This window comes from Polypterus senegalus, chromosome 10, assembly GCF_016835505.1.
Source record: "Polypterus senegalus isolate Bchr_013 chromosome 10, ASM1683550v1, whole genome shotgun sequence".
NCBI classification, from domain to species: Eukaryota; Metazoa; Chordata; class Cladistia; order Polypteriformes; family Polypteridae; genus Polypterus; species Polypterus senegalus.
In genome coordinates, this window is record NC_053163.1 from 122,583,733 (window position 1) to 122,610,794 (window position 27,062).

The following is a 27,062-nucleotide window of genomic DNA, read 5'->3' on the forward strand; positions in this document are numbered from 1 at the left end:
CTGAAAGAACAAAATGAAGAAGATTAGTTTAGAAAGAAAGAATAGGTATATCACACATTAGAATAAAAAAGTTATGATACGAATAGGAGAAAGCTGTTTATGACACACACAACACAAGGCATACTTTGCTTTGAGAGTACTTTGTGTGATCAAAACTCATGGTCTGCTAAACAAAAGTCATGTCTACCACAGGCAGATCATTGTTGTCAGATCCAAATGACAGAAAGCGTTTTAAGAAACCAAATAACAATAAAGGTAGTCAAATAATTAGTAGGTACCTGTACAATTAATTTCAAACACTTTATTGAGAGCACAGAGAGCAGCATTATTCAGGCTTGTCGAGCTACTGTAACATGTGCTGTAATTGTGCTAAACAACAGCTTTAATGAATATACAGACTACTTACTAGAAATAGTCTGATGTCCAAAATATGACTAGTCATTATCTAAAGTATTCACAAAGGAACAATCCATTGCCAAAAGATCATTTTAGTGGGTGATAAATATTAAGATTACAAAAAGGCTCCCTAAGGCTAATTAAAATTCTGAAGCTTGAGCGAATTGTGTTCACCCCATAGTAAAGTAACTGGTGTTTTTGGTTTGCTGCAATGCACAAAATTACTGATGCCTGCTCAGTAACTGTGCAACCACATATAATGCTGCTTCTGCAACTAGCAATCATCCGATTAATCTCAATAAAATAGGCAGCTTGCATAACCCTGTTTCCACTGGGAAAATGGATCAAAAGAAATGTGCTTAGTTCATGAGCAGTTACTAATCATTTTTCTTTTAGACTATTACAGTAACCAATAATCCTGCTCTATAACACGATGAGTTAGTTCTTTTGAAGAGAAGTGACATTTGACATATTAAGATAAAAATATCAATTGAATTTCATATTCTATCTAAAGGGAGCTTGAGAAGGGACTTTTAACTTACAAGTCTTATTTTAGAATTTACAAAAGGTAGGAAAAGAATAGCAGCACAAGAAGCAAATATTTATTTATCTTAAAAACAAACAAACAAACAAAAAAAATCTGCATAATTTTAAGTCATAGATCCACAAATTCAATATCTGTAGAAAAAAAATGTGTAGCAACCTCAATGCCGAGTTTTCAATTTTGGCAATGAGCATGTTTTTTATTGCTATAGTTCTTTTGGTAAATTCTGCAGGGCAATTTCACAGAAATCCATTCTGTTCAAACATTTTGTGGCAATAAAATAGCAGGAATAATAAGGATTTAATAGTGTTTAATATAATGCCCTGAAATTTGTGCTACCCAGTTTTCATACTGAATTGACAACATCAGTCATTCTTCAGCACTTGTTATCACTGAACAATGTTTTTGTTATTTCTGTGTGGTTTTATTAAATGTATAAAACAGCATTGTTCTTAAGGAGTACAGTAAAACCAAATAGTGAAATGTTCCAATGGAGAGGAGGGAGTAGGGCAAGGATTATGAGTGGGTTCCAAGCCAGGATGACCCCTGAGATATTAGAAAGTAATAACTTAACAGAGGGCAATTGCCCTAGCTTTTTAATGGCATAAAGATACAAAAGTAACATAACCCACTAGAATCATAACGTTGCCATATCCCTCTTCCTCTTAGCTGATAAAAAGCACAAGGAACAGTGATTACTCAAGTTGAAAAGTATATTATACAAAACATTAATTGCTTTTCTTTCCATTGTATGGCACTATTGGAGGTTGTTGTGCCAAAAACTCAAAATGCAGTTATTAAAAGGTACTCAAGCTGAAAACAAGTACACTGTTGTTTAAATTTTAGAGTTTTATCAAAAAGGTTAACAAGTGTATCCGTTGTTTTCTGCTTGGTAAAGGCCAGCCTAACAGTGTAAGGTAAGTAACAGTGTTCTTGAATAATAAAACACACTGAAAGGCCACTGCCAGCAAGAGAAAATCATTGAGAAGAACCACTTTATGTGGCACTTATTCCATGATGCAGTGCAAAATGTTAGATAATTCAAGATTAAAGTCAGAATCCTTCTTAAGGTGCAGAGAGGGGAGATTCTCTTGAAGGTGATCCGGCATTGTCATCTGGTGGAAATACAGTGAGAGTACAAGCTCGAATACCCCCAAGTGACTCAGGAAGGTCAAACACTTTCTGCCACTCATCCTTTTCTGGATCATATTTTTGAACTATTTCCACCATGCAGCGATTGTTCCATGAGTAGCCACCTACAACGTATATTTTGTTTTCAAAGACTGCTACCCCAACGTCACTTTGCCCACGTAGCATGGCTGCAATTGGAGTCCACTGATCTAAATTAGGAGAGTAATATTCGCAGCTCAAAACGTCGTCATAGTCACTGGTTCCCCTAAAGTGGTTTCCACCAATAACATAGAGCCTGTCGGCAACAGTACACATACAATGAAGGCCTCTAACTGTGGTCATGGGAGCCTTCTGAGTCCATTTATCCGTATCTGGATCGAAGCACATTAGTTCTTTTTGGAAAGTGTCATGAGTGATTCCTCCTATAATATGGAAAAAAAAAAAGACAACCTGAGTAAGAAATGTACATTTGACTACATTTTAACTATCCTATCTAACAGATAAATCTAAGATTTAGTATTTTAAACTAGGAAAGTTTTTTGTTTTTTTTAAATCATGAATACATCATTTTTGAAATTCCTATACCCACTGTAGTAATGGTGAAAGACAAAAATGTTCTTAGAGGCACTGAAAACAAAGTAGGAAGCAAACTTAAATGGAATACCTGCTTATTAAAGGGGTCCGGCAGTTTGTAAAGAACGAAAATCTCAAACTCATTTCCTGGGAGTTGTACAATGCCTACAAGTTTTCACATTAGTTAAATTTAAATTCAATACCTGATCCCTGCTATTAATGAAACATGCCATTTGATTATCAGAATGTATACTGCACATTACTTCAACTTAGACCTTTCCCATTTCAAAACATTTTTCTGCCAAATATTGAGAATTGTATTTTATGTTAAAAACACACAGGTACAAATGGAACCAAATCAGCTTTTTGTTCCTTGTTGTTAGCAGCTCATTGCTAATCCAGGAAAGTAAAAAGAGAAAGGAAGTGTTTAAGAGCAAAAGAAACATTTAAGGATTCTTATCAAGTGAGAAAACTAAAATTTCAACATGTTCTATTAATGAAGAGAGCTGGTTTCTGATAAAGGAAACTGGCTAGAACAAAAACCTTTAAGTACTGGCGGTCTCCAGGAACTGACTTCTCAGACTGCTGACTTAGAGTGGTCTATTAATTTAAAATATATGCCATCAGGATGCATGACAGAATCAAACAACATGAAGATAACTTATGAGATCACTGGAGAATATGCAAACACCAAACAGACAATGGAAGACACAGGAATTAAACCCAGGTCAGTACAGCATTAATATTGTAAATCTACTGAAATGTTTTCAAAAAGAGGTAAAGCAATCAAACAGGTATTTCATTCTTAGAATATGAAAAAAAATACTTCTTATATGACACAGATTCCACGGAGAAAGATCAAAACAAGTAGAATGTACAGTATACTCATACTTTGTTGACCTTGAAAATGATGATCTTTAATGAGAGCAAGATCACTAACATTTTCATGCCAATGACTCAGAAAGTTTTACTTAGCACATTGAGAAGCACTGAAAATATAACATCATTAAATGAATCACAAAAAGACTGAATGATAAAAATAATAATGTAAAGTAAATTGTGTTGCACTGTCATATTGAATGATATATATTACCGCAGAGGAAATTACATCCTTTTTGTTTTGAATTGCTTTCCATAAACACTGCTCTCAAATGCCCATTTAATTCAAAATATTCAAGTAAAAAATATAGAAACACACATTTATGTGTTTATGCTGTCTTACTACGTTTATCTGTCTCCCTTATTTAATTTATGGACAATGGCTAGATATTTTCATTCTACACATCACATCACAGCACAAGATATGGCTTAAGACAAATCTTCATGGAAAGCAGTTAACATTAAGAGCTGGGGTATTTATTGTGGCAATTAAGATACTTATTTTCAAAAATAAGCTAACATCAATTTTTGCCAAAAAACTTTTCAGATCTCCTATTAATTTTAGATTTCCTTTTGAGTCACTGTATATTCACATTACTGTCACTACATGTCCATTATATGCCCTACAAACATTTTTAAACAGTTCATCAGAAATTTTAGTACACACACAAAAAAAAAACTACCTTCATGTTACCTTACATATACAAGCCATTTCACAAATCACTGCACAATTGCCAAATGAAACAGAACTCAGAAAACAATAAAGCACAGTCTCTGATACTATTTAGACATTTACTACAACATGCTTAAAAGTTAGGTTCAACTGTCAGTCTCGGTTCTTTGAATGATTTTCACCTTAATTGTCAAAACAAGCTGAAATTTGGAAATATATTTTTTTTCTAAAATGTTAATTTAGAAAGGATTATTTTCTATATGCATTTTACCATTCAGAGAAATAATATTTCTTTCTATTATTTTGCTTATCTAAAAAAATCTAAAGGTATAATTAATCAACTGCTTTATTTACTTCTTTGTCACTTCTACTTATAACTAATTGTGGTCTTTCCAATAATATATAAAGTCACACAGTAAAACAGGTAGGTGTCTTCTCTATGGACTGACCCTATGGTCAGGTCTTCCAGATTATAACCATTTCCTATAATACTACCTGAAAGCTTAACCATTCACACACTAAGCTTGTGATATTTTCGTTGTTTATCATTCACAAAGCCATTTTTGTTGTGTAGTTTATTGTTAAATTTTATTAATTAATTTACTTAACCCACTTATTCCAATTAAGGAGTCACAGTGGGGCTGCAACTTATCTGGATGCAGGGAAGAATCAACCTATAATGGGGCACAATTCCATTTCAGGGCACACACATATCAAGAGGACCAATTCAGAATCAGCAATTATCCTATCTTTTATGCCTTTGGAATGTATGAGGGAAAACTGAAATACCCCAAGAAAACCAATGCAAACATTGACAAAATGCATATAGACTGCATCAGAAATTCAACCTAGAAATGTCAGAGAACAGTGCTAACTACTGTGTCATTGTATTCCCCTTTATTGTAAGTATTTATTTTTACATTATAGTGAATATCAATTTTAATCCAATTTCCAAAACAACCTATTCCATTTCATAGTTGTGGACAAAAAAAGTCTATCATGACAGCATCAGGGATAAAGACCTGAACAAAATGCCAGTCCAATGCCAGGCGTATGGTTGTACTTATCCACTAAGCAAATTTAAAAAAAAAAAAACATAAATCAAAGAAAAAAGGAACAGGTTACCCAAAGAAAACCAATTTAGACATAGGAAGAATGTGCAACATATAAAATGGAATGTAATTAGACTACAACTTGAACACGGGTCTCTGGAGCTATCAGTAAGCAGCACTAAACACTGAGCTACACCATAATATACTGTAAATAGTCAAGTGTAATTCAGTTAACGGATTCTAAAAATAAAGAGCAAAAGAATGGCACTAAAATGTATTGCTCACTCACACACACATTTTATATTATATATTTATTTATTTGTTTACATTGATTTTGTAAAAAGCCATATTTCCCACTAGGGACGGTATAGCGTTCAAGCTATCTATCTATACTATAAAGTCATTACACATGAGCAGGTTCGAGTAGATTAGTACAAAGAATGTGTGCTGCTGATTTAGTCAAGTAAAATATTTATTACGGTTTACATGCCTATATTTTTTTATATCAAAAGGTGGACTTTACTTCACAAAATATAGTGCAGTTACTACATTGAAACATCCTCCTAAATATAGGCAATTATCACAACTGTACTAAATCTAACACAGAATTATTTCAGCTCTGTGATGTTTGAGGGGCTTCTTGTATACGTAGGCCGTTTCAAATCCCACCACAACATCCCAATGGAATTCAGAGGCGGGGTTAGACTTAGCCATTCCAGAATCTTCCATTTCTTTCTTTTCAGCCATTCCTTAGTGAATATATTGGTATGCTGCAAGGTCCACTTTCAACTGAGTTTCAATCTTCTGACAGATGGTCTTGCATTATACTTAAGCATAATGAAGAACCCAAAGTGGATTCTATTAAGGTGAGCTGCTCAGGCCCTGATGCAGCAAAGCAGCCAAAAATCATTCCACCACCAGTTGGTATCAGGTTCATCTGGTCAAATACTGTCTTTGGTTTTCACCAAACATGTCTTCTGATACCGTGACCAAACAACTCTATCTTTGCCTTGTCTGGCCAGGGCACATATCCATTTGACTTGCTTCAGAAGTCTTGGTCTTTGCCTATGTGTTCATGTGCAAACTTGAGTCTTGTTATGATGTTCTTTCTGTACACCAAATGTTTCCTCCTGGTATGCCTCCTATGTAGATCTAATTTGTGCAGTCTCTTTCTAATGGTAGACTCATGCAGTTTGACATCAAAAGTTAAGGTATAGATCCTGTGATGAAATACTGGGACTCTTGTAGACTTCTGTCTGAGAGCATCCTGTGTTCTGCTCTTGGGCTGAACTGGACAAACTGGCAGTTATTTGAAATCTTTTCCACCTTCACATGACATTTCAGACAATGGATTGATCGGTTGATTTTCAATTATTAGGAGAAATACTATTAAATTCTTATTATTCCTGCTTTTTAAATCCCTTCCTAGACTCATATGTATCTATAACCTTCTTTCTGAAGGCCTCAAAGAGCCTTTTTGATCTAGGCATAGTGATGACATACATTTCAATAACAAAGAGAAAACTTTACTAAATGTCTGAGGTTAAAATAAAACAAGTTTCTCCAAGATCACGTCCAATTATGTTCTGAATTTTAGCTATTTCAGTCAGCGATAAATGTTGGAATGTACTCAGTTTTTCCACAAGCAAAATGTACATTTATTATTATTATAAATTATACAATGGACTAAAAATGTAAATGTGGCATGGTGCATGTTACATTATATATCACCTTTATCTATAGACAGTGCATAAATGAAGATCAAATCTGGATATGTCCACATATGTTAAAAAAGAAAAAACATTTCATGGGGGTGTACTTATTCACATGGCTGTACCTTTAAATTGGTCTTTAAGTGAAAGGGGCTTGAAAGATTACTCTACATAAAAAACACATAGCAAGTACAGTATACCAGGATTAAGTTTCAGGTCACCTCAAGGAACCTCTGCGTTTGATAAAAAGGGCTTGTAAGGCTGACAGAAAGAACTAGACTATAAAATTCAAAAGGAATTTCCCATAGAGTAGCACAAATGCACAAACATTAAAAAATAATTTTGAATTGTTATGCAGATGACATAATAAAAAGTAATACGGTACTTTTTATAATAAAATATATACATCAACTAAGAGATACATAGTATTGCAATTTCTGTAGGAACTACTATGGTAAAGTACCACTAATCCTTGTGAATAGAATAACAAGGACACTGAGGTTCAGTGTAAAGTTAAAAACAAAGCTTTTGAGACACAAACCTCTAGAGCATGCAGCTTTTTAAACTAGTCAACATGCATGGTAGAATTTGTGCCCTCCAGCAATGACACAACCAACTGAAGCAGAAAGAACAGCTTATACTTGTAGGACTTTCATTGCATGACCTACTGGGTACACAAGATATTATTTACAAAATTAGTTATAGAAACTATAACATAAAGAAAATCTAATGCTAAACACAAAGAACCCTCAGAGTTAAATTACTTAAGAAATAAGGCATGTGTTTAATAATTATTGGTATTTCTTTCCAAAACCCTAAATTAACTTAATAAACACAGATCAATTAATTTTGTTTATTTTCTGATCCAGCTTGTTTGATTACAGTTGAGTTATTGTTACAAAGACTACCCCAGTAGCAGTGGGCCCAAAGTAACTGTACTGGCATGCATGGCAATCTTTTAAATTCAGGTTCAAATTTATTCCACTGTACACAGAGTACAGTAACATTTTTACATGTATGTCTGACTAAAAGGCAACAAGTCACCACTCTCTAGCACCATCATTGCCAAAAATTAATAATCAAGTTTTAGGACCACTCCACCTTTTCTTTAAAATACTGACATGGTATGAAGAACGGAACAGTAGAGAAAACTATATGGACAAAGTAATCCCACACAGACAGCGACAGAGCACTCAAGCTCCTGGTATCACAAGACAGAAGCTCTAAATGATTTGTCATAATGCTTCCCCATGTTTTTAATTTTATTTAAGTTCTTAAATGGACCACATGACATACACAACAAGATAATTTAGAGCTGTCACTTAATATGCACAAATTTGGGATGTGGAAGTAAATTGGAGAACTGGAAGAAAACACATATAGACAAGGGGAGTACACACATTCCACAGAAACAGCAGGGAATTGAATTTGAAGTGCATGCAGCTGGGAAGCCGCAATGCCAACCATTGTACCATGATTTCACTAATACTTGATCAAAACCATTCACAAATTCTAAAAAGAACTAGCTGAATATATATAATTTGTGCATCATATTAATTCATAAAAATTGCTCTTTTGTTTTATGTGTGATTTAGAACACGTAGTAACCTAGAATGATGTGTAAAACTTTTCCTAATTTTTTTTCTTAAACATGTAAATATACATTAATAGGAAAAGCTACAGATAATACTGCAGAGCTGAATAATGAATGCTTGCTTATTAAAGTTTCATCCAGACATTTTATTCATATGCAGAAATAATCTGAGCATGGGGCTGAACAGGAACTAACAAGGCACAAAGAAACAAGTTACTATCAAAATGTGAACTATGGTCACAGATCAATAATCACTTTGTATCTGATTAACACTTTGTATTTGACTATTCTCTCACATGCTGCAGTGTGCACCTTAATATTGCTCGTTTGTGTGTGTGTCTATCAATTGCACACTTTCTTTGTGCTTTCTCTAATGTACTTACTTTCTTCTGTGCGATTATGTCTACCAGTTACTTGCCACTCTTTACCCACTGGAAGTAATCACACAGATTCCTGTCTTGTGGCTTGTTTCATGAAGTGCACCTCATGTAACTATGAAATGCACTTAACATTGAAAACCCAAACCACCTGGGTCCACCATACAAAGCTTTCATTACCTTTATCATGCAAACCACTCCTTAAGATCATTCAGATCAATGGCTGATGGGTCCATAATTCCAAGCATTTGCAAAATAAATATATAAAGGTGCTAGTAATTCATGGTGCAGCTCCACTCACAGCATTAAAGATCCAATGTTGACCATTTGAATATAAATAAATTAACATCAGAGATTAAATGTATGGTTGAACACATCAGACATAAGGATAGGATAATTAAGAAACTTAGGGCAAAGAGGCAGAAATTAAAAAAAAAACCAACAACAAAAAATTTGTTGACATTTCTAGAAGGCTAACCAAAGCAAGTCTGGATTCTTCCAGTAAATGAGAATGACAAGACATGATACATGATAATGACTAAGTGTCCCTTAAGCTGTGGTATTTTACCCAGTTTTACTCCAAAACTAGGGTTATTAATAGGTGAAGATTCATAATAGAAGAGTCTGAATGAAATCAGTGAAGAATACATTTAAGTCGAGGGCATCACAAAACGAATACAAACACTGTTTCAGTTTAATAAAGTAATGTGTTATTACAGAAGCATGGTTATAGTTCCTTTATCATTAATAGTGATGTTTGCATAGAAGTTTCTGCCTGACACAGAATAGATGAAATGCTCTAGTGATGAATTTATAATTGGCAAGTATGTTATTGACATAACAGACACTAAAGGTTTTGATGCTTTGCGCTTTCATACCCTATGTGGGAGTCTGATAAGTTTGTAAAGATACAACAGACAGTCGGACGTCTGCGTTAAAATGTCACTTGCGCTAATACCAAATTCCCATTGAGCACTGAAACTTAGTATTATTGCTTTCCTCACATCAGTCTGTAAATGTCAGTGCACTGAGCAAAGTTTATAAAGAACATTTTAGCGTACTATGTGGGTTCATTGCATTTCAACTCCTTCTGAAGTCTATGCATGTTTGCTATTTTACTTCAATATAAGTTGGCCACTTCAGAATACATAAAAACCAAGATGATTTTATTAATTTAGGTAAAATTAATACAAAATAAAAGGCAGTGTTACTGAAATAAGTACAACCCAAGTCAGAAAAAGTTGGAATGGTACAGAAAATGCAAAAAAAAAAAAAACGCAGTGATTCCTAAATTTACTTTGACTGTTATTTCATTGCAGACGCGATAAACCAAAGATATTTCATATTTTGTCTGGTCAACTCTATTTCATTTGTTAATACACATCCATTTATGCATTTCAGGCCTGCAACACAGTACAAAAAAAGTTGGGATAGTAAAGCATTCACCTCTTTGTAATATTGCCATTCCTTCTCACAACACTTACAAGATGCTTTGGCACTGACGACACCAAGCAATGAAGCGTTTCAGGTGTTATTTTCTCCCAATCATCCTACAAACACATTTTAAGGTGTGAAACAGAAAAGGTATGTTGTTGTCTCAATATTTGTTTCAAAACTCTCCATACTTTCTCTATTAGGGACAGCTCAGACTGCAGGCAGGCCAGTCCAGTACCTGTACCCTCTCCTTCCACAGCCATGCCTTTCTAATGAGTGCAGAATGTGGTTTTGTATTGACTTGGTGAAAAATGCATTGATGTTCCTGGAAAAGAAGTTGTCTTGAAGGCAGCATATGTTGCTGTAAAATCTCAATGTACATTTCCGCATTAATGCTGCCATCGCAGAATTCTAAATTACCTTTGGCAAGTGCACTGACACAACCCATACCACGACAGACCTTGGCTTTTGGACTTGTTGCTGATAACAGTTTGGCTGGTCCTTTTTATCTCTGTGTATTTAGTACACAGTATTCATTTCTTCAAAAAAAGATCTGGAATACTGATTCATCTAACCACAACACAGATTTCCACTGTGTGATGGTCCACCCCACATGCATCTGAGCCTAGAGAAGTTGCTTCTGGACAGTAAAGTTTTAAGTGGCATTTGTGAATGCAACTCCATATTGAAATGCTTGACAAAGGTTTGCCAAAGTAATCCCCTGCCCCTGTTATTATATCAGCTATTGATGAGTAATGGTTCTTGATGTAGTGCTGTCTGAGGGATCGGAGATCACAGGTGTTCAGCCCTTGCCCTTACGCATGGGAATTCTTGCAGATTCTTTAAATTGCTTAATGATATTATGCACTGTACAGGGAGAAAAATACAAATCCTTTCCAATCTTTCTTTGAGGAACATTGTTTTTAAATATTTCAATAATTTACTCACGCATTTGTGGACAAACAGGAGATCCTCTGCCCATCTTTGCTCTTCAAAGACTCAGCCTTTCATGGATACTGCTTTTGTACAAATCATGATTACAATCACCTGTTGACTTCACCTGTTTGGAATTACATTATTGTTTAATTATTTTACCTCATTACTGGCCCTAATTTGTCCCTGTCCCAACTTTTTTTGGAATGTGTTGCAGGCCTGAAATGCAGAAATGGATGTACTGTATATTAACAAAATAAATGAAGCTGACCAGATAAAACATGAAATATTAGAACATTAGAACACTCTAGACAAGTATATGTTGGGCTCATAGTGTCTGCAATGAAATAAAAGTCAAAATAAATGTAAGAATCAATGTTTTTTTATTTGCATTTTTCATACCGTCCCAGCTTTTTCTGATTTGAGATTGTACATTTTAAGTCTTTATATTTGGCTTTGTGTATGGATAAAATGGTTTATGGGCAATCACAAAAAGCATGGGATGGGAGACATGGAAAGTAATGGCACAAAAGAGTTCCTTGTTCAACATTCTTTTGCTGATCATGGGTGAAGGGACTCACTTCAGCCATTAACACTTAAGTCAGAAAAATGTTGTCAATGTACTGTAGTGCACTGCTTCAACTTGTAAGAAAACTCTTGAATTACTAAGAGCAATAAACAACACATGATTCAAAGAGTAATGCTGCACATTCTCATTAAAACTGCGATAATGTTTTTAAAATTATGAAGAACTTAAATACTAAACATTATTCTTCACTTTTGAATTAGTCTCACTGCATTGATTAGGAAAAAAGTTGATTATTGTTCTAGAATCTTTGACCAAGATATAAACAAAGCCAAAAATAGGGTCTTACTAGGAGCACTGCAGCACCTTCTACAGCATGATTAAACGCATTAGACTAATAGTAATATATCACCTTCCCAGAAGAAAAATTGGATGCAGATCATGAATGTTCACAAAAACATTGCTCTCTGGTCCAAATACTGAAATAGCATTTAGTCTAGATCGGAGACTATTTTGTCAACTCACACATTATTAAACAAAACAACAAGACAGTTTTATGAGGACAGGTTTTTGATAATACAGAAAATAGACCAAAACACCAGGAAATGTTAATCAATTACATATTAACAAGTCGTCTAAATAATTTCCAGGAATCAAACAGCAGCCTTGATAAAATATGAAGCTGCTAGATGTGGCACTTCAGCCAGTGTTCGAAAAACACAGTTTGTGCTCAACATTCATTACATAATAATGTGAAACACGCTCAGCTCTGTGCTAAAATTTATTAACAAATGACTGATGGTTTTTTATAATCTGTATTGAAGCAAGCAGCACAGATGGCGATGCCATAGTCAGCACTCACATGGTATGAGAAAAACGAGAGCACTCATTTTAACACATAGAAGGATAAAGAAAAGCAGAAAAAAACCTAAACAGGCAAAAAGAGTAACCTTATAGTCTTTAATAGCTGTATAATCTATTTTTTCTATAGAACAATTCAGTAACTAGAAGGCTGAGTGTAAAAATACATACCATACCATTTTCCAAGCCTGCTTAACCATGACAAAGACTCAACATTTTTTTATAAGCAGTGTTAGGTGGGGTCAGGAAATTAGGGATGCTTGTATGTATGGATGTGCGTGAGCTACTGAGCCATGTAGTTGAAGCAGAAACCTTGACAACTTTTAAGAAGTCTCTGGATGAGATATTGGGATAGCTTAGCTATTAGCTAAAAACTAACAAGCCTGATGGACTGAAAGGTCTATTCTCATTTGTCAAACTTCTTATGTTTTAATGTGAGAGTGACAGATAGAGATACAGAATGGCTCAACCTAGCCCTTATCTCCATTCAAAATATAATTTTGAATATGCATGTAAATAAAAACAATAATAATCATTTTTTCCGTCCACCCTGGCCATCGGACCTTACTTATTCTATGTTAATTAATGTTGACTTATTTTTATTCTTTATTGTGTCTTCTATTTTTCATTTTGTAAAGCACTTTGAGCTACATTTTTTTGTATGAAAATGTGCTATATAAATAAATGTTGTTGTTGTAATAATGAATTTTATTTATAGGGCACTTTACATTAGCAGTAAATCTCAAAGTGCTACATACAAAGTTTAAATAAAAGTAAAGCAATATAAAAAAAAGATATACCAACAATAATTATAGCATTCTTGTTAATAAGCTTTCCTAAATAGAAAAGTCTTTAGCTGTTTTTTTTTTTTAAAACAGCCCACAGCCTGCTGTGTTCTTATGCTCTCTGGTAGGGAATTCCAGAGCCGTGGAGCAGAGGCTGCAAAGGCTCGGTCACCCATTGTATGAAGTTTGGTCACAGGGAGACAAAGGCAGTAGGTACTTTCAAAACTGAGGTTTCTTGCAGTGGTTTGTAGTTTAAGGAGTTCCTTCAGATATTGTGGAGCATTTCCATGAATGCACTGGTGAGTAAACAAACAGAGTTTGTATTCGATACGGAGGTGAATAGGGAGCCAATTAAGTGACCGAAGGATTGGTGAAATATGTTCATATTTCCGCACCCTCATCAGGATTCTTGCAGCACTATTTTGAATGTTTGAATGTTTCGGAGATGAAGGAAAGCAATTTTGCAAAAGTGATGGACATGTGTATAAAATGGCAGATGGGAGTCTAACTTGACACCCAGATTTGTAACAAAAGGGGAGAAGGTAATAGTATGGTCAGAAAAGGAAATACAGTTTACAGAGGAACGAAGTTGATGGGGGTGCCAATTAAAAGGGCTTCAGTTTTAGTGCTGTTCAGCTTGAGGAAGTTCTTGGACATCCAGGCCTCAACCTCATCCAAGCAGAAGGATAGGTTTGATGGAGGTGTAAGAGAAGTCGAATCCAGTCTCACATTGAGCTGCGTATCATCGGCACAGCAATGGAATGAAACTCCATGTTTGTGGATGATGTGACCCAGGGGTAGCAAATAGATATTAAAAAGAGTCGGCCCAAGGACTGATCCTTGTGGAACCCCACAGGTGACAGCGTGGGTATGAGATTTAACATCCCCCAATGCCCCATACCCAGTCCTATCTGAACCACTCTAAAGCAATGCCAGAAAGTCCAATTATATAGTGAAGATGATGAAGGAGAACAGTATGATCTACCGTATCAAATGCAGCTGTGAGGTCCAGGAGGATAAGGAGTGATGGAGAGCCCTGGTCAGCAGTCATCAGGAGGTCATTGGTGACTCTGACCAGGGCTGTCTCTGTTCTGTGAGAAGTTCGGAAACCAGATTGAAGTTTTTCAAACAGATTGAATTTTTTGAGGTGATCCTAAAGCTGAACCAAAACAACCTTTTCCAAAACCTTAGACAAAAATGGAAGGTTGGAGATCGGAAAATAGTTTGCTATCATTTCAAGATCCAAAATTTTTGCGGTTTTCAAGGCCAGTGGGACTAAGCCACTCTGGAGAGAGTGATTAATGATATCAGCAATGAGAGGGCTTACATCCGATACATTAGCTTTTACCAGAGGAGTAGGAAAAGGGTCCAATGAACACGTTGAAGGCCTCATCCCCTGCATGATGTCCTCACCTTCTTTAACTGTGGTACAAAGGAACTGGGAAAGACATCCCATTGGCTTTGATGTAGAAACATCCAGTGATGGAGGGCTGGAGACAGACAATGAGGTGCGGATGATGTCTACCTTAGTGGTGAAATATGCAATAAAAATTATTGCACTGCTCCTCTGTGAAATTATTACAGCTATAGGTAAGAGGATTGAGTAAATGATTTATCACGGAAAAAAGTTGTTTGGAATTTCCAGGACTGTTGTTGATTAAATTTGAGTAGAGTTGAGATCTGGCGGTGGACAGCCACAGACTGGGACATCTACATGATTGTAGACTTTAGACTTCTAAATATCATCTCCAAACAATTTCATGAACAACATGGAAATGAAAGCAGGCATGGTGGTTCTGACTAACTTCTCAAAAGCAACCAGACATTCTGCTATCTGGGGTATCAACTCATTGCACAAGTATTATTTGTAGCTTAGTCTGTTGTTATTTTTCAAAATTACATGATTACTTAATTCCCAACTTCCTGATGTAAGATAGTAAAATTTAACTCAAGGAGTTTACTTTTTCTAAATTGAACAGTTTTTTTCACGAGTAGTCATTTTTTTCACACCGAGTACTGATTTATGGTTAATGTTTAGTATTGGCTGCAGTTAACTCTTCGGCTTCCATGGATGGGCTAACAAACAAGCTTTCCTGGCATATGCTTGTGTTTATTCTTCACTTCAAGTATTCAGAGTCAAAAGTTTAATATTTACTAAATGAAAAAAGCTGTAATTTCATTGTTGGCATCTGAGTGAATTTTCATTGCAACTTGCTTTTTAAAATCTAGCCCACAAACCACAAGAATTAGAATGTTTCAGTCTCACTCCAATTAAAAGTACATGCTTTTCTTCGATCACTGAATTTAGTATTAGAATTTTAATAAAATATTTTAAATGACAAAAAAAAATTTATTTCCAATTACAGTGGAACCTCAGGTTACGACTGTAATTCGTTCCAAAACTCTGGTCGCAACCCGATTTGGTCATGACCCGAACTAATTTCCCCCATAGGATCGTATGTAAATATAATTAATCCATTCTGGACCGTACAAACTGTATGTAAATATTTTTTTTTAAAGATTTTTAAGCACAAAAATAATTATACCATAGAATGCACAGTGTAATAGTAAACTAAATGTAAAAATATTGAATAACACTGAGAAAATCTTGAACAGAGAAAACTAACATTGCAAGAGTTCACGCTACAGCCTTACGAACTGCTTGCTGTAAACGTTTTTTTTTTTTAATGAGTTTTAAGCACAGGGGAAAAAAATGAAAATGTGAAAAATCCTTAACTTATACAAAAACTAACCATAAACAACCAAGAAAACTAATATTGCAAGAGTTCATGCTACAGTCTTATGAACTGCTGTGAAAAACCTTGAACAACAGAAAAAACTAACATTGCAAGAGTTCATGCTACAGTCTCATGAACTGCTGTGAAAAACCTTGAACAACAGAAAAAACTAACATTGCAAGAGTTCATGCTACAGCCTTACGAACCGCTCGCTGCAAACACTTTTTTTTAATGAGTTTTAAGCACAGGGGAAAAAATGAAAATTTAAAAAATCCTTAATTTATACAAAAACTAACTATAAACAACCAAGAAAACTAACCTTGCAGCAAATCGCCATGAATCTTCCTGGCTTTCTTGCATAACATCACCTCGCTTAAGCTATTCCCTGCAAGTTGCTTCTCGTTCAAACACACTAGCAACAGTTTTTCCACTTCTTCCAGCACTTAAGGCATCTGCTTGGTTAACACTGTAACTCATTTTGCAACAGCTGCTTTAATGGCCTTTTTCTGCTTTAGAATAGTCGAAATCGTAGATTTTGACTTCTTGTACTCGGTGGCAAGATCAGTAACACGAAGACCATGCTCATACTTTTCAATAATTTCTTTCTTTAATTCAGTTTCAGTTTTCTTCGAACCTTTCTTCTCACCAACACTACACTCTTCACTTGCGTAGAGGCCTTGGTTAATTGCAAAATTAATGCAAAAACACACAAAATAGAGCACAAAGAGTTCACAGTGAATGCATGCAAGTCTGGCCGAGAACAATGTACAGGGAGAGACTGAACACGTACGAAAATCATCGGCGAGTACGAACCAGAAGGGAAAGTGGCTTGTTAGTCACCTAAGTGTGTGGTGGTGAACAGATGCAAAAGTTTGGTGAACTTTTTGGTCTTAACCCGATTTGTACATGTTCCGAGACGTTCGTGACCTAAGGTTCCACTGTACAACTTAACAGTAATTAAACAGAATACTACAACTAATGCATTTTCTAATTCATTGGACACATACCCTGGGGAAAAGGAGATCAAAATAAACCAAGGACTAAGAAAGGCAAGTCTAAGAAATAGTGTTTTAAAATTGGGTAAGTAATGTAGCACAAACTTAAAGGAAAGGGCTCTTTCAGGGACACTTTTTTATGGATCACTGGGAGTTAAAAGGAGACTAGTGTTAGAGACAAGGAAAAAAGTTTTTTTTAGCCTATAATGTTATTTGTATGCAAAATAAGTGGATTGCCTCATTCTTCGGTACATCTTAATGTATATTCAGTTCCAAGTGTAATGTGAAAGCCTGGTTTCAACTGGTAGACTATAACTAGAATAAGACAAATCCAGTATTTAAAACAATGTAATAATTGTCACATTGACACATTATGATCACTAAAAAAATATAGACAATCATGATATAAAATAGTACCTGAAATGTACATAAATCCACCATATACAGTCCCAGCATGTCCATAATGTGGCTCGCTCATTTTTGCGACATATGTCCACTCATTTGTTCGAGGGTTGTAACATTCCACAGTGGCTGTTTTATAAAAAAGAAAAAAAAAAAAAAACAATATTAAAACATGTATATATATAAAATTAAAAGCACAGAAAGAATTAACCTTTTTCATATGTCTGATAATGTAAATGAAACAATATGCTGACATTCTTAAAAGATTCTTTTAAATACAACAGTTATTTGTAACAGTATGAATAACAACTTCTCTAATCTGCACTCACAACTACAGTAATAAATGTTGAGATAAAATTATCACATAAAGTGCACAAACAGAATAAGTTCATTACCTACTTAGACTAAAATGGGCAAAAATCACATACCAGAAAACCTCAATTAAAAAAAAAAAAGGTTTAACAAAACTATAATTTTCAACTCATACATGAATCATACCACAAAACTTATACAGATTTCCAAATACAATGCCAGAATAGCAGAGATAAAAAAAAAAAAGTTTTCCCATAACAAGTTTTGCTTACTTGAGCCTTTGGAGTTCTGCCAATAGCTCCCTAGTACTAATTCAACACTGATCTGCTAAATCCAGATCATGGCACGATTGAGATTCTTTCTAATAGGACAGCTAGTTCACTGTAACAAGTACACTTACCTTTGAGAAGATGAATTCTGATTGTAATGATTACTGTACCCATTATGAGGGGCTGCAAAAATGAGGCCTCTGTAGTAAAGTGAGGTAGTTTAACAGTAACTCTGAGAAGTGATTTTATGCATATCCTCTTGGTATTTGTGTGTTTTCATCTAGAGAATTCAGTTTCTTCCTACATTTCAAAAGTGCACACACACTCTTATTGTCATTTTACTCTAGAAATGGTCTGGTGTGTGTGCATTTGTGATTAAGCTCTTTGGAACACTGGCATCTGGTCTAGGATGGGACGCTGTAATACATGTGTTGCTGACATTGCTGGCATAAGCTCTCTCTATAGAAGTACATAGTAGATAGTTTAACTTCTTTTTATTAATTTTTAAGAAATTTTAAGAAAAGAATTCTTACTCATAAGCACATTTAAAAGACTATAATCTTATCAAATTAAGATTGTAAATGTAATGACAGTGTGGTGCAACAAAACCATTCAATACAATGAGTAAATAATGTGTCTATGTTCAAAAGACTGCAGAGTTATAATGAAGTGATGATGAATGCAAAGGCAATATCAGCGCGAACTAGGCACTGGCCAATTTTTAAGAAATGATTTAAGACAGTTTTATTTGATTTGTATATTAGGGGACCTCTTTGAAAAAGAGAGCATGTTGTCATTATTTTTATAACTGGTCACTTTTTTCTTTACATCCACCTATTTCTCCCTACATTCCAAGGTATGTAAGGAAGCAGGAGGTAGGACTACAGCAAGTGTAGATGGAGGTACCAATCTAAAGGGAACTCATTCACTTATAACATGCCATTTTAATGTCACCAATCAACAACCAGTTTATCAAATTAACAAGTATAACACCTCCTCCAAATTCAAAATAGTATTTCTTTGTACTCTTGTGTAAAACAAAAAAAAAGACTTCATCTAACATAACACACATTTTAACATGAAATCCAGTTCCCTGTAACACCATGGTACTCCTTTTCAAATGTTTAAAGGGAGAACACTTCAGTATGTAAAGCTTTCTTTTTATACCATAGACTGTATGTATTTTAGTAAAAATACATATATTTTCTATAAAACAAAACAACAATGTGTTGGTAATAAAACCTTTATAGCTTCACTTAAATAATCATTTGGACAATTTAAATCTACATTACAGTATATTCATGAATGATTACATCTGTTTTTTAGAACTGCCACTACATCAAAATATAATTAGATTCTAACATGCACACGGCAAAGGATAAAATTATTTTGAAGTTTTCTGCTGCAAGCCTGCAATTTTTACATGCTGAAAGATTACTTAACTTGGAGTTGCAGACACCTTAATCACTGAAAATAAATGAAACTTATAATCTCTTCCCCATACCCTGTGATTAAACACTATTAGCAATATAAGATTTGCAGAAAATCAAAGAATGGAATTTTTGTGAAGATCTTATCCAGAAAGCTTCACCACTGGAATTTCTAATTTAGGAAAGATTCGATGAAGCAGGCTGAACATTTATGTCTGTATTCCAGGCTTCAATAATAAACAGTAGTATTAGACAAGTGAATATTTTAGAAATGAGTGGTTGTATCAACTGTAAAAAGTAACCATAACTTTTATACAACAATGGAAAAATTAAATTTGATCACATTTTTTATCTCAGACATCCAAAATAATAGTGCAACAACTGCTATATTCAAACTACTAATTAAAAACAAACTTTAAAGTGTAGTTATCTGCTGCCTGCTGTAATTATGATTTTTATTTTATTGATTAAACTTTTAATAAAAAAAAATAAAAATATACAGTAAAACTAAAGACTTAACTGTTGAACGCATCTTTTTTTCTTAAATACTGGTAAAATTCCGTTACAATGAACTGCCAGGGACTTAAAAAATATTTCGCTGTAATGAAAATTTCATAGTAATGAGATTCTGTATTTGTCACTATAGTGCTTTCTTTAACTTGCGTCCTGGCATTTGCAATCATTTTAATAGCTTCTTTCGCGTTAATTTTAATCTCCTCCTCTCTACAAGTTATGCTGACGAGAATTTATCTCAGCATTTCTTTGAAATAATACACTTCAGGGTGCGAATGGTGCCCAAATCCAAAGGCTGAAGCACTGCTGTGCAATTGGGTGGGAGGAATTCAACGCGAACATTAGCTAAATGTGGACACATGTTGTAGGCAGCACAGTTATCAATCAGAAGCCGAATCATCCTTTTCTTCTTCATATTGTGAGGTTTCAGAACTCTTTTGGGATCCACCCCCACTCAATGGGAACGACACGCTGAAGTGCGTCCCGAAGCGTGATTGCCGTATCTGTGGAAGATTGTTTGCCCGTTGCCGGGGAAGGGCAACAGCAGGCTCACAGCAATTCAGTGAAGCGCCACAGAAGCAAATCCTAAAAGATCGTAGTCATATAAGTCCCTGTCTTGCACCCCAAAACACGAGGCTAAGTCTCAGTACTTTAGCAAAACCAGCTTTATTCAGCTTGAAACAGGAACAGCACAGTTATTTATTGTTGCGGGATCTGCCACTCTCCTATACACAGACACAGCAGTCAGGTAGGGTTGTGGCTAGGTTAGTGGACAAGTAATACTGTTCCCTGCATTTACAATGTTCCTTGTATCACCCATCAAGATCTTTTCTGTTTGCTTTGGTGAAGAGCCGCAGCAGAGCTGTGAGCCTGCTGTTGCCCCGGCAATGGATAAACAGTCTTTCACAGAAGCAGTGATCGCGCTTCGGGACGCTCTTCAGCATGTTGTCCAGTTGGGGGAGGTCCCAAGAGGGGTCACATTTACTTGAATAAATGCTGCATTAATATGAATATTTCTTGAACATTTATCACATAAACACAGCTTTTTCGTCGTCTTCAAATGCAGCAGTTCGCATACGTTTGCCACCTGAGATTTTTTTTCTTTTTTTGCTCGGTCTTTCAAGAAAGTTGATAGTGTCGATGGCGAAATTCTGAATTCACTGGCAACATCTTTTTTCTTTCTGCCACAATCCAGAGCTGCAAAAATGTAAAGTTTTTTTTTCTAATATGAACTGTTATCATTTTTTCGTGTCTTCCATTTCTATAGGAGGGTGACATTAGTTAAATTCCAATGGATGTTTGTCAAATGTTGACGAGCAATAAGCAAAAGGTATCACTGAAAACCACAGAAAACAAAAACAGCAAAAAAACAAAAAAAAAAAACAGTACAAGCAAATTCCAAAGAAAGAAAAAAAATGTACAATGTTTCTGTTTGGGGATCGTTGAGCTGTGACTGCAGAACTAACTGCTCTGTGGATGATTCATTCAGGCATTTCAAGGTCTTTTGGGCACTTCATTGTAATTAAAGTATCTGTTGAATGTATTTTGTAGTAACAAGATTTCTATAGACTGGTGTCATATGAGGAAACTGTCAGGACCATAAAAATACTTCGTTGTAATGAAAATTCCGTTGTAAAGATATTCGTTGTAATGGAATTTTACATGTGGTTCTAACTCATAACATAATGTCATTAAAACATTTTATATAGTATAAAACTCTTTTTTGATACCATAACGAACTAAATGCAGAATCGGTATCAGTTTAGAAAGTTACACTTACTTTAACAGGTTAAAGATAAATTGGATTACGATAAAAAATGACCTTGTCCCTTATTCATTCATTTCATTAAAACATATAATTTAAGCTTGCATAATAAAACAGAAATGGAAATGACAAATATTTTTAAAATTTCTTTATTATTTACAACAAAAACGTTGTTTACTTATACCTGTTTAAGGTGAATACCATCTGAATTCTTTTAAAAACAAATTTATAGACATGTCTCTCAGTAAACAAATGAAATTCTGCTGTATAATCATTTTCATTATAAAATAACAATCATACCACAGAAAACTCAAGCTTTGAACAGCTGTCATTACCTTTAGTTGCCATATAATATTTGAAAGTGGTTTCTTTTGAGGCAAATACAGCCACAAGTTTCTTTTATGTTAAAATCATTGTTTTCACTTTTTGTAGGGTTTAACATTTGCCAACACTTCCTTACAAAAGTGCTCTGACTGTTCTAGGTTACTTCAGGAGTAATAGTGTTATTATAAATGGTAAGGTCTGCCAAAGAGCTTTCTAGGCAGCCAGTACTTTCAAACTGATCACTAAAAGAATTTATATCTTTTTTTAAGCCATTCAAGAGTCTCTTTAATGTTTGGGAAGTCAAATCTTTTGCAGACTGTGTAGTTTTACTTCAGTATGTATCTGTATTTTGTTGCATCAATTGTTTTCTTCTATTTTAGCTAGCACACTAGTCCCTACTGATTAAAAGCAACCCAACAATGTACCATTTCCTCCAATATACTTAAATGTAGGGTGGGTGATTTGTAAATCATAAGCTGTGCTATTTTTCACCACACACAGTATTTGGCAATAAGGCCAAAAAAAATCAATGTTTGTCCAGATTCTGTCAGAAGCTCCTACAGTATATGCGTTTTCTAGATATGCAAGGCAGGATTTATTGTGAGGTTTTTTCCACACAAATATAGTTTAATCCTTATTACACATTCATAACATGTTAAAAGTTGATCCACGTTTATGTACGTTGCAATTTAAACTGAATTCACTTAGATTTGTAAGGTTACAAAGGCCTTCCTGTGCTTTTTAATGAAAGTAAATGTCAATGGGGTGAATACTTTTCAAAGCTGGACTTATTCAGTTTAATATTTTTAGAGTTCTTTCATAATCAATGATACAACAAAATTAAAATGTGTGATAAATTCAGCAATTAATAGCAATTGGGAGGCTACATAAACATTATGAACAGGAATTCTTTTATTGTGTTCATTATTCTGTTCAGGGCAATGAACTGCATTTTTAAAATTAATCTTCATGAATATCAAGTTGTTTAAGAGAAAAGAAACTGTTCAGATTTGTTTTTATAGTGATGTAACATGAATGTAATATGTTGTCAGTGGGCTAGTAATTGAATTTGATTGTTATTTAGAGTTCCAGTTGCCTCTGACACCTATATGATATGTGACAAAACATCTCCCTAGAGGAACAAATTTTAAACCTATCACAAGTCATCTTGAAAACAAGCATTTAAGAGGAAAATGATTAAAAACTCGAGCAACACACATGTCAACAGCTTTGAATTATCTACATAAAATATGACTAGTGAGTCTCATGTGTCAACTATTGATAACTTCCCTTTGAAAGTGTCAATATCAATGCATTGCAAATCTTTACAAAGGCTATATTGAAAACAGTTTTCCTCACATGTATCTTCATTGCCATGGTCTATTCCACATTCGTTTATAGATAGATAGATTAGACAGATAGATTAGATAGATAGATACTTTATTAATCCCAAGGGGAAATTCACTTACTCCAGCAGCAGCATACTGATAAAAAACAATGAAAAACAATGTTAAACAGTGATAAAAATGCAGGTAAAACAGTAAAACAGACAATAACGTTGTATAATGTTAACTTTTAACGTTTACCACCCCCCCAAAGGGAGGTATTGAAGAGTCTTGCATCAGATAACTGAAGTACAGTATATTGCTAGCAGCAATATTTTACTCAGTTTGTACATGGGGCACTAAACGAATCCTAAGAAAAACTACAGTTTATAATGTCTATTTGCAGATATTATGCTTTTAAAATTTACTCTGCTTTAGTGGAGTTCATTTCAAGTTTTCATTTGTGACTATGATTTAAAATAATGTATGAAGTACATATATGTACATAATGTTGATGCATATTTTTAATGAAAATAAAATGCCCCCTATGTATTTATTTTATTAGAAAGCGTAATGCACAAAATAGGATACTGACTAATTCTGAATATATGGTTTTCTAAGACCACAATATACTATTTAATTTTATGCACCCTTATTGTTTGAAACAATACTGATGGACCTCATAGCAAAACTAATGCTTTTTCAGAATGAAATAAGGCAGCTGAAGTGGTTTGGGTACAGTGTTTTGATGCCTTGCACTGAGGTTGTATCAGGTATGATCCACTAGGAAATCACCTGGAGCAGACCTAGGACTCAGAAAAGCGATTCTTTCTCTCAGGAGGTTTGGGAACACCTGGCAATTACACAGAATTGCCTGGACCTCATCATTAAAAATAATGTAGCCAGGTCTGAATCTTCAGCTCAGCATGCTGCCACCATGATCCCTACTAGGATTAAGTGAAAAGAGAGCATAAAATGTATATAAATCAGATAATACATTGGTGAGAATAAAAGTTTCAAAATACACTTCAAGCAAGAATTCAGTTAAGTCTGTATTTTTTGGTATTTTCTCTAACGGTCAAAAGTTTTAGAACATCTCACTTTTTTCAGTTTTCATGAAAATGCATGCAGTTTATGTCTTAATGTTTCATGAAAATAAGACAAAGAACTAATAAACAATGGTAATTAATAATAAAAAATCAAAGAATCATTAAATGCACAAAATTGTATTCAAATTTTTGATTCATCAAAGTAAACACCTTTTCCTCATATAACAGCCAAACTGTGGAAACCTTTTGATTCAGAATTCCAGATTTTATGCAAGCCATCACTCTGCTCCCAGCAAAAGAACCCTCGACCATCACAATTCCATCTCCGTTAGATAACTTGTGACATACACTGAGAAACCATTCTTTCACTAACTCGACAACATAAACACACTGCGTGATGAACCAAAGATTTCAAACTTTGATTCATCGGTCCATAAGAGGTTTTTCCAGTCTGCAGTAGTCCACAGCTGGCATTTCAGGGCCCTATTTTGTCCTTTAAGGAATGGCTTTCCTACTACCACTCGCACTGTCAAACCTGCAGCACAAAGTTTCCTTTTCACAAAACAAAATGAGACTAGCTTTTTATGACCACTGTTAAGCTGTGCTTGAAGCTGTTGTGCTGTGAGGTGCTTGTCATGCAAGCTGGTGACCCTCAGAAACTTGTTTACTGATTGGGTGGTGGCTCTGAGTTTGTCCGATCACTTCCTATCAGAGTTTCCCCCAGTTTCCAATTGCCTTTGGACTGCGTAGGACATTTACAAAGTAACACTTTGATTTGATTTTTTTTTTTTTTTGTAATTACTCTAAATGAAAGGCTTACACTTCTGAGGGTAATAATGCTCTGTCTCGTTCCATTTGCTAATTGCTGTTTTCTTGCCATTATCACTGGAATTTACTGTACAATTCCCCACAGTGCAATATTGTCCAAGCAGTACTTCTTTTACGTAATCAACAGAAGTTGGGAGCTGCAGAACATCTGTAGGTTTTAACCTATTAGTTGTTTCATGAAGAAAACCCATTTGTAATATTCTGAAATTTCCCTTCTTCCAGTTTTTGCTAACCTAAACCCTATCTTTAAACCTCTGGCAGTTTAATGCTTAGCTTTTCGACATTTTAAGTCATTCAGTGCATTTCAACTGATTGAATTTGAAGAAAAACTTGAAAATCTGAGGTGCTCTAAACCTTTTGACCAGTAGTAAATGAGGGCATGGAGGAAACATGAGGTTACATATTTCAAAATGCTTAAGCTGTTATTATAAATGAAAAGTAGTTTTTTTGAAAGTTTGGTAAATGTGTATACAAAATTTACAAAAGGTGCAAAAAGCAATGGATTTTAGTTTGTGTATGCAGACAATATGCCAGGTATCAATAATTTCTTTTGTATACTCTGTAACTCATTGTAGTCCATATTTGGCTTAAGGCTGACCATTCTACCTACGCAGCATTTTACTCCATATGAATGCAACTTTTACTGTCAATCAATTGCATTAAGTAGTCTCAGGAGACTTGTTCTAAAATAGCAGCTCAGAAAAAAAAAAACATTTATTAGTGTGAAGCAGTTTTTCCAAGCAAATCCTCAGACATTCAATGTCAAGTAGAAATCTTACAGCATATTTCTCCAGAGTGCAGTTTATTATTGATGGAATTTAAACTAAATATTTTATTGCACTTGTTCCTTGAAGCTTTATTTATTTCAGTTTCACAGAAATCAATTATTTAGCAGTTTTTCTTAGCTTGTCAGCAATGACAACAATTGGGGAAAAAATAATGCTGAAATGTTCACATATATTTAGTGCTAGAATATACTGCATGAAATATCAGTAATTCACTGCTACTGTGTATGTACTGTAGTTTAAAAAAAAATTAGTTATTAGAAATGGTGTTTTCATTGGTGCCAATATCTAAATATTCAAGGAGTAGACCTGAAACACCCACCACACAGTTACTATTCGTAGAGTGAACTTTCTAATTACTTATTAAATACAATAACATAGTATTATAAAAAGGCTTAAGTTATTAACATTAATATGTAGTGAACTTTAGATGTATGGGGGTAGAGCTACTTTATATATTAAAAAAAAAAAAATCAACATTTGTAACATCATTTTAATTTCAAAAGACCTAGAATTTTCATCAGATCAAGGAAAACAAAACTACTGTCCTCACTGAACATAAGCATGTGCATTTAGATCATAAAATTAGGAGTCTGGCATATGTTATAATAATAATAATTATTTTTTAATCTCTTATGATTTTGTTATCCGTTTTTCATGGAGATTTCATGTTAGTCCTCATTGGCAAGCTACTGGATTTAGTTCTTTGTAGTATAGGTTGCAGCAGTTATTTCATACACTTCAATAATGTTTTCTTGTTTGTCACAGAATGTGGTCAATAATGTTTAGGCAATATTTCATGGAACATATCTTTTTAAATTTTCTTTGTTTGACAAAAAAAAGCTTATACCTGACTA

The 27,062-nt window shown here is 34.4% G+C and overlaps 1 protein-coding gene across 6 annotated transcripts in view; it reads right to left on the bottom strand.

Annotated features, from left to right (window-relative positions):
* klhl13 (kelch-like family member 13) overlaps positions 1 to 27,062 on the bottom strand; it is a 167,618-nt gene that overhangs the window by 464 nt on the left and 140,092 nt on the right. For all 6 annotated transcript variants that reach the window (XM_039766509.1, XM_039766508.1, XM_039766504.1 and 3 more), the window contains 2 exons: positions 17,621 to 17,734; positions 1 to 2,493 (listed from right to left, as the gene is read on the bottom strand). The exon at positions 1 to 2,493 is cut by the window's left edge and continues 464 nt beyond it. In XM_039766509.1, coding sequence (XP_039622443.1) covers positions 2,006 to 2,493; positions 17,621 to 17,734 — 602 coding nt within the window. In that variant the 3' untranslated portion in view covers positions 1 to 2,005. The remainder of the gene's footprint in view (positions 2,494 to 17,620; positions 17,735 to 27,062) is intronic.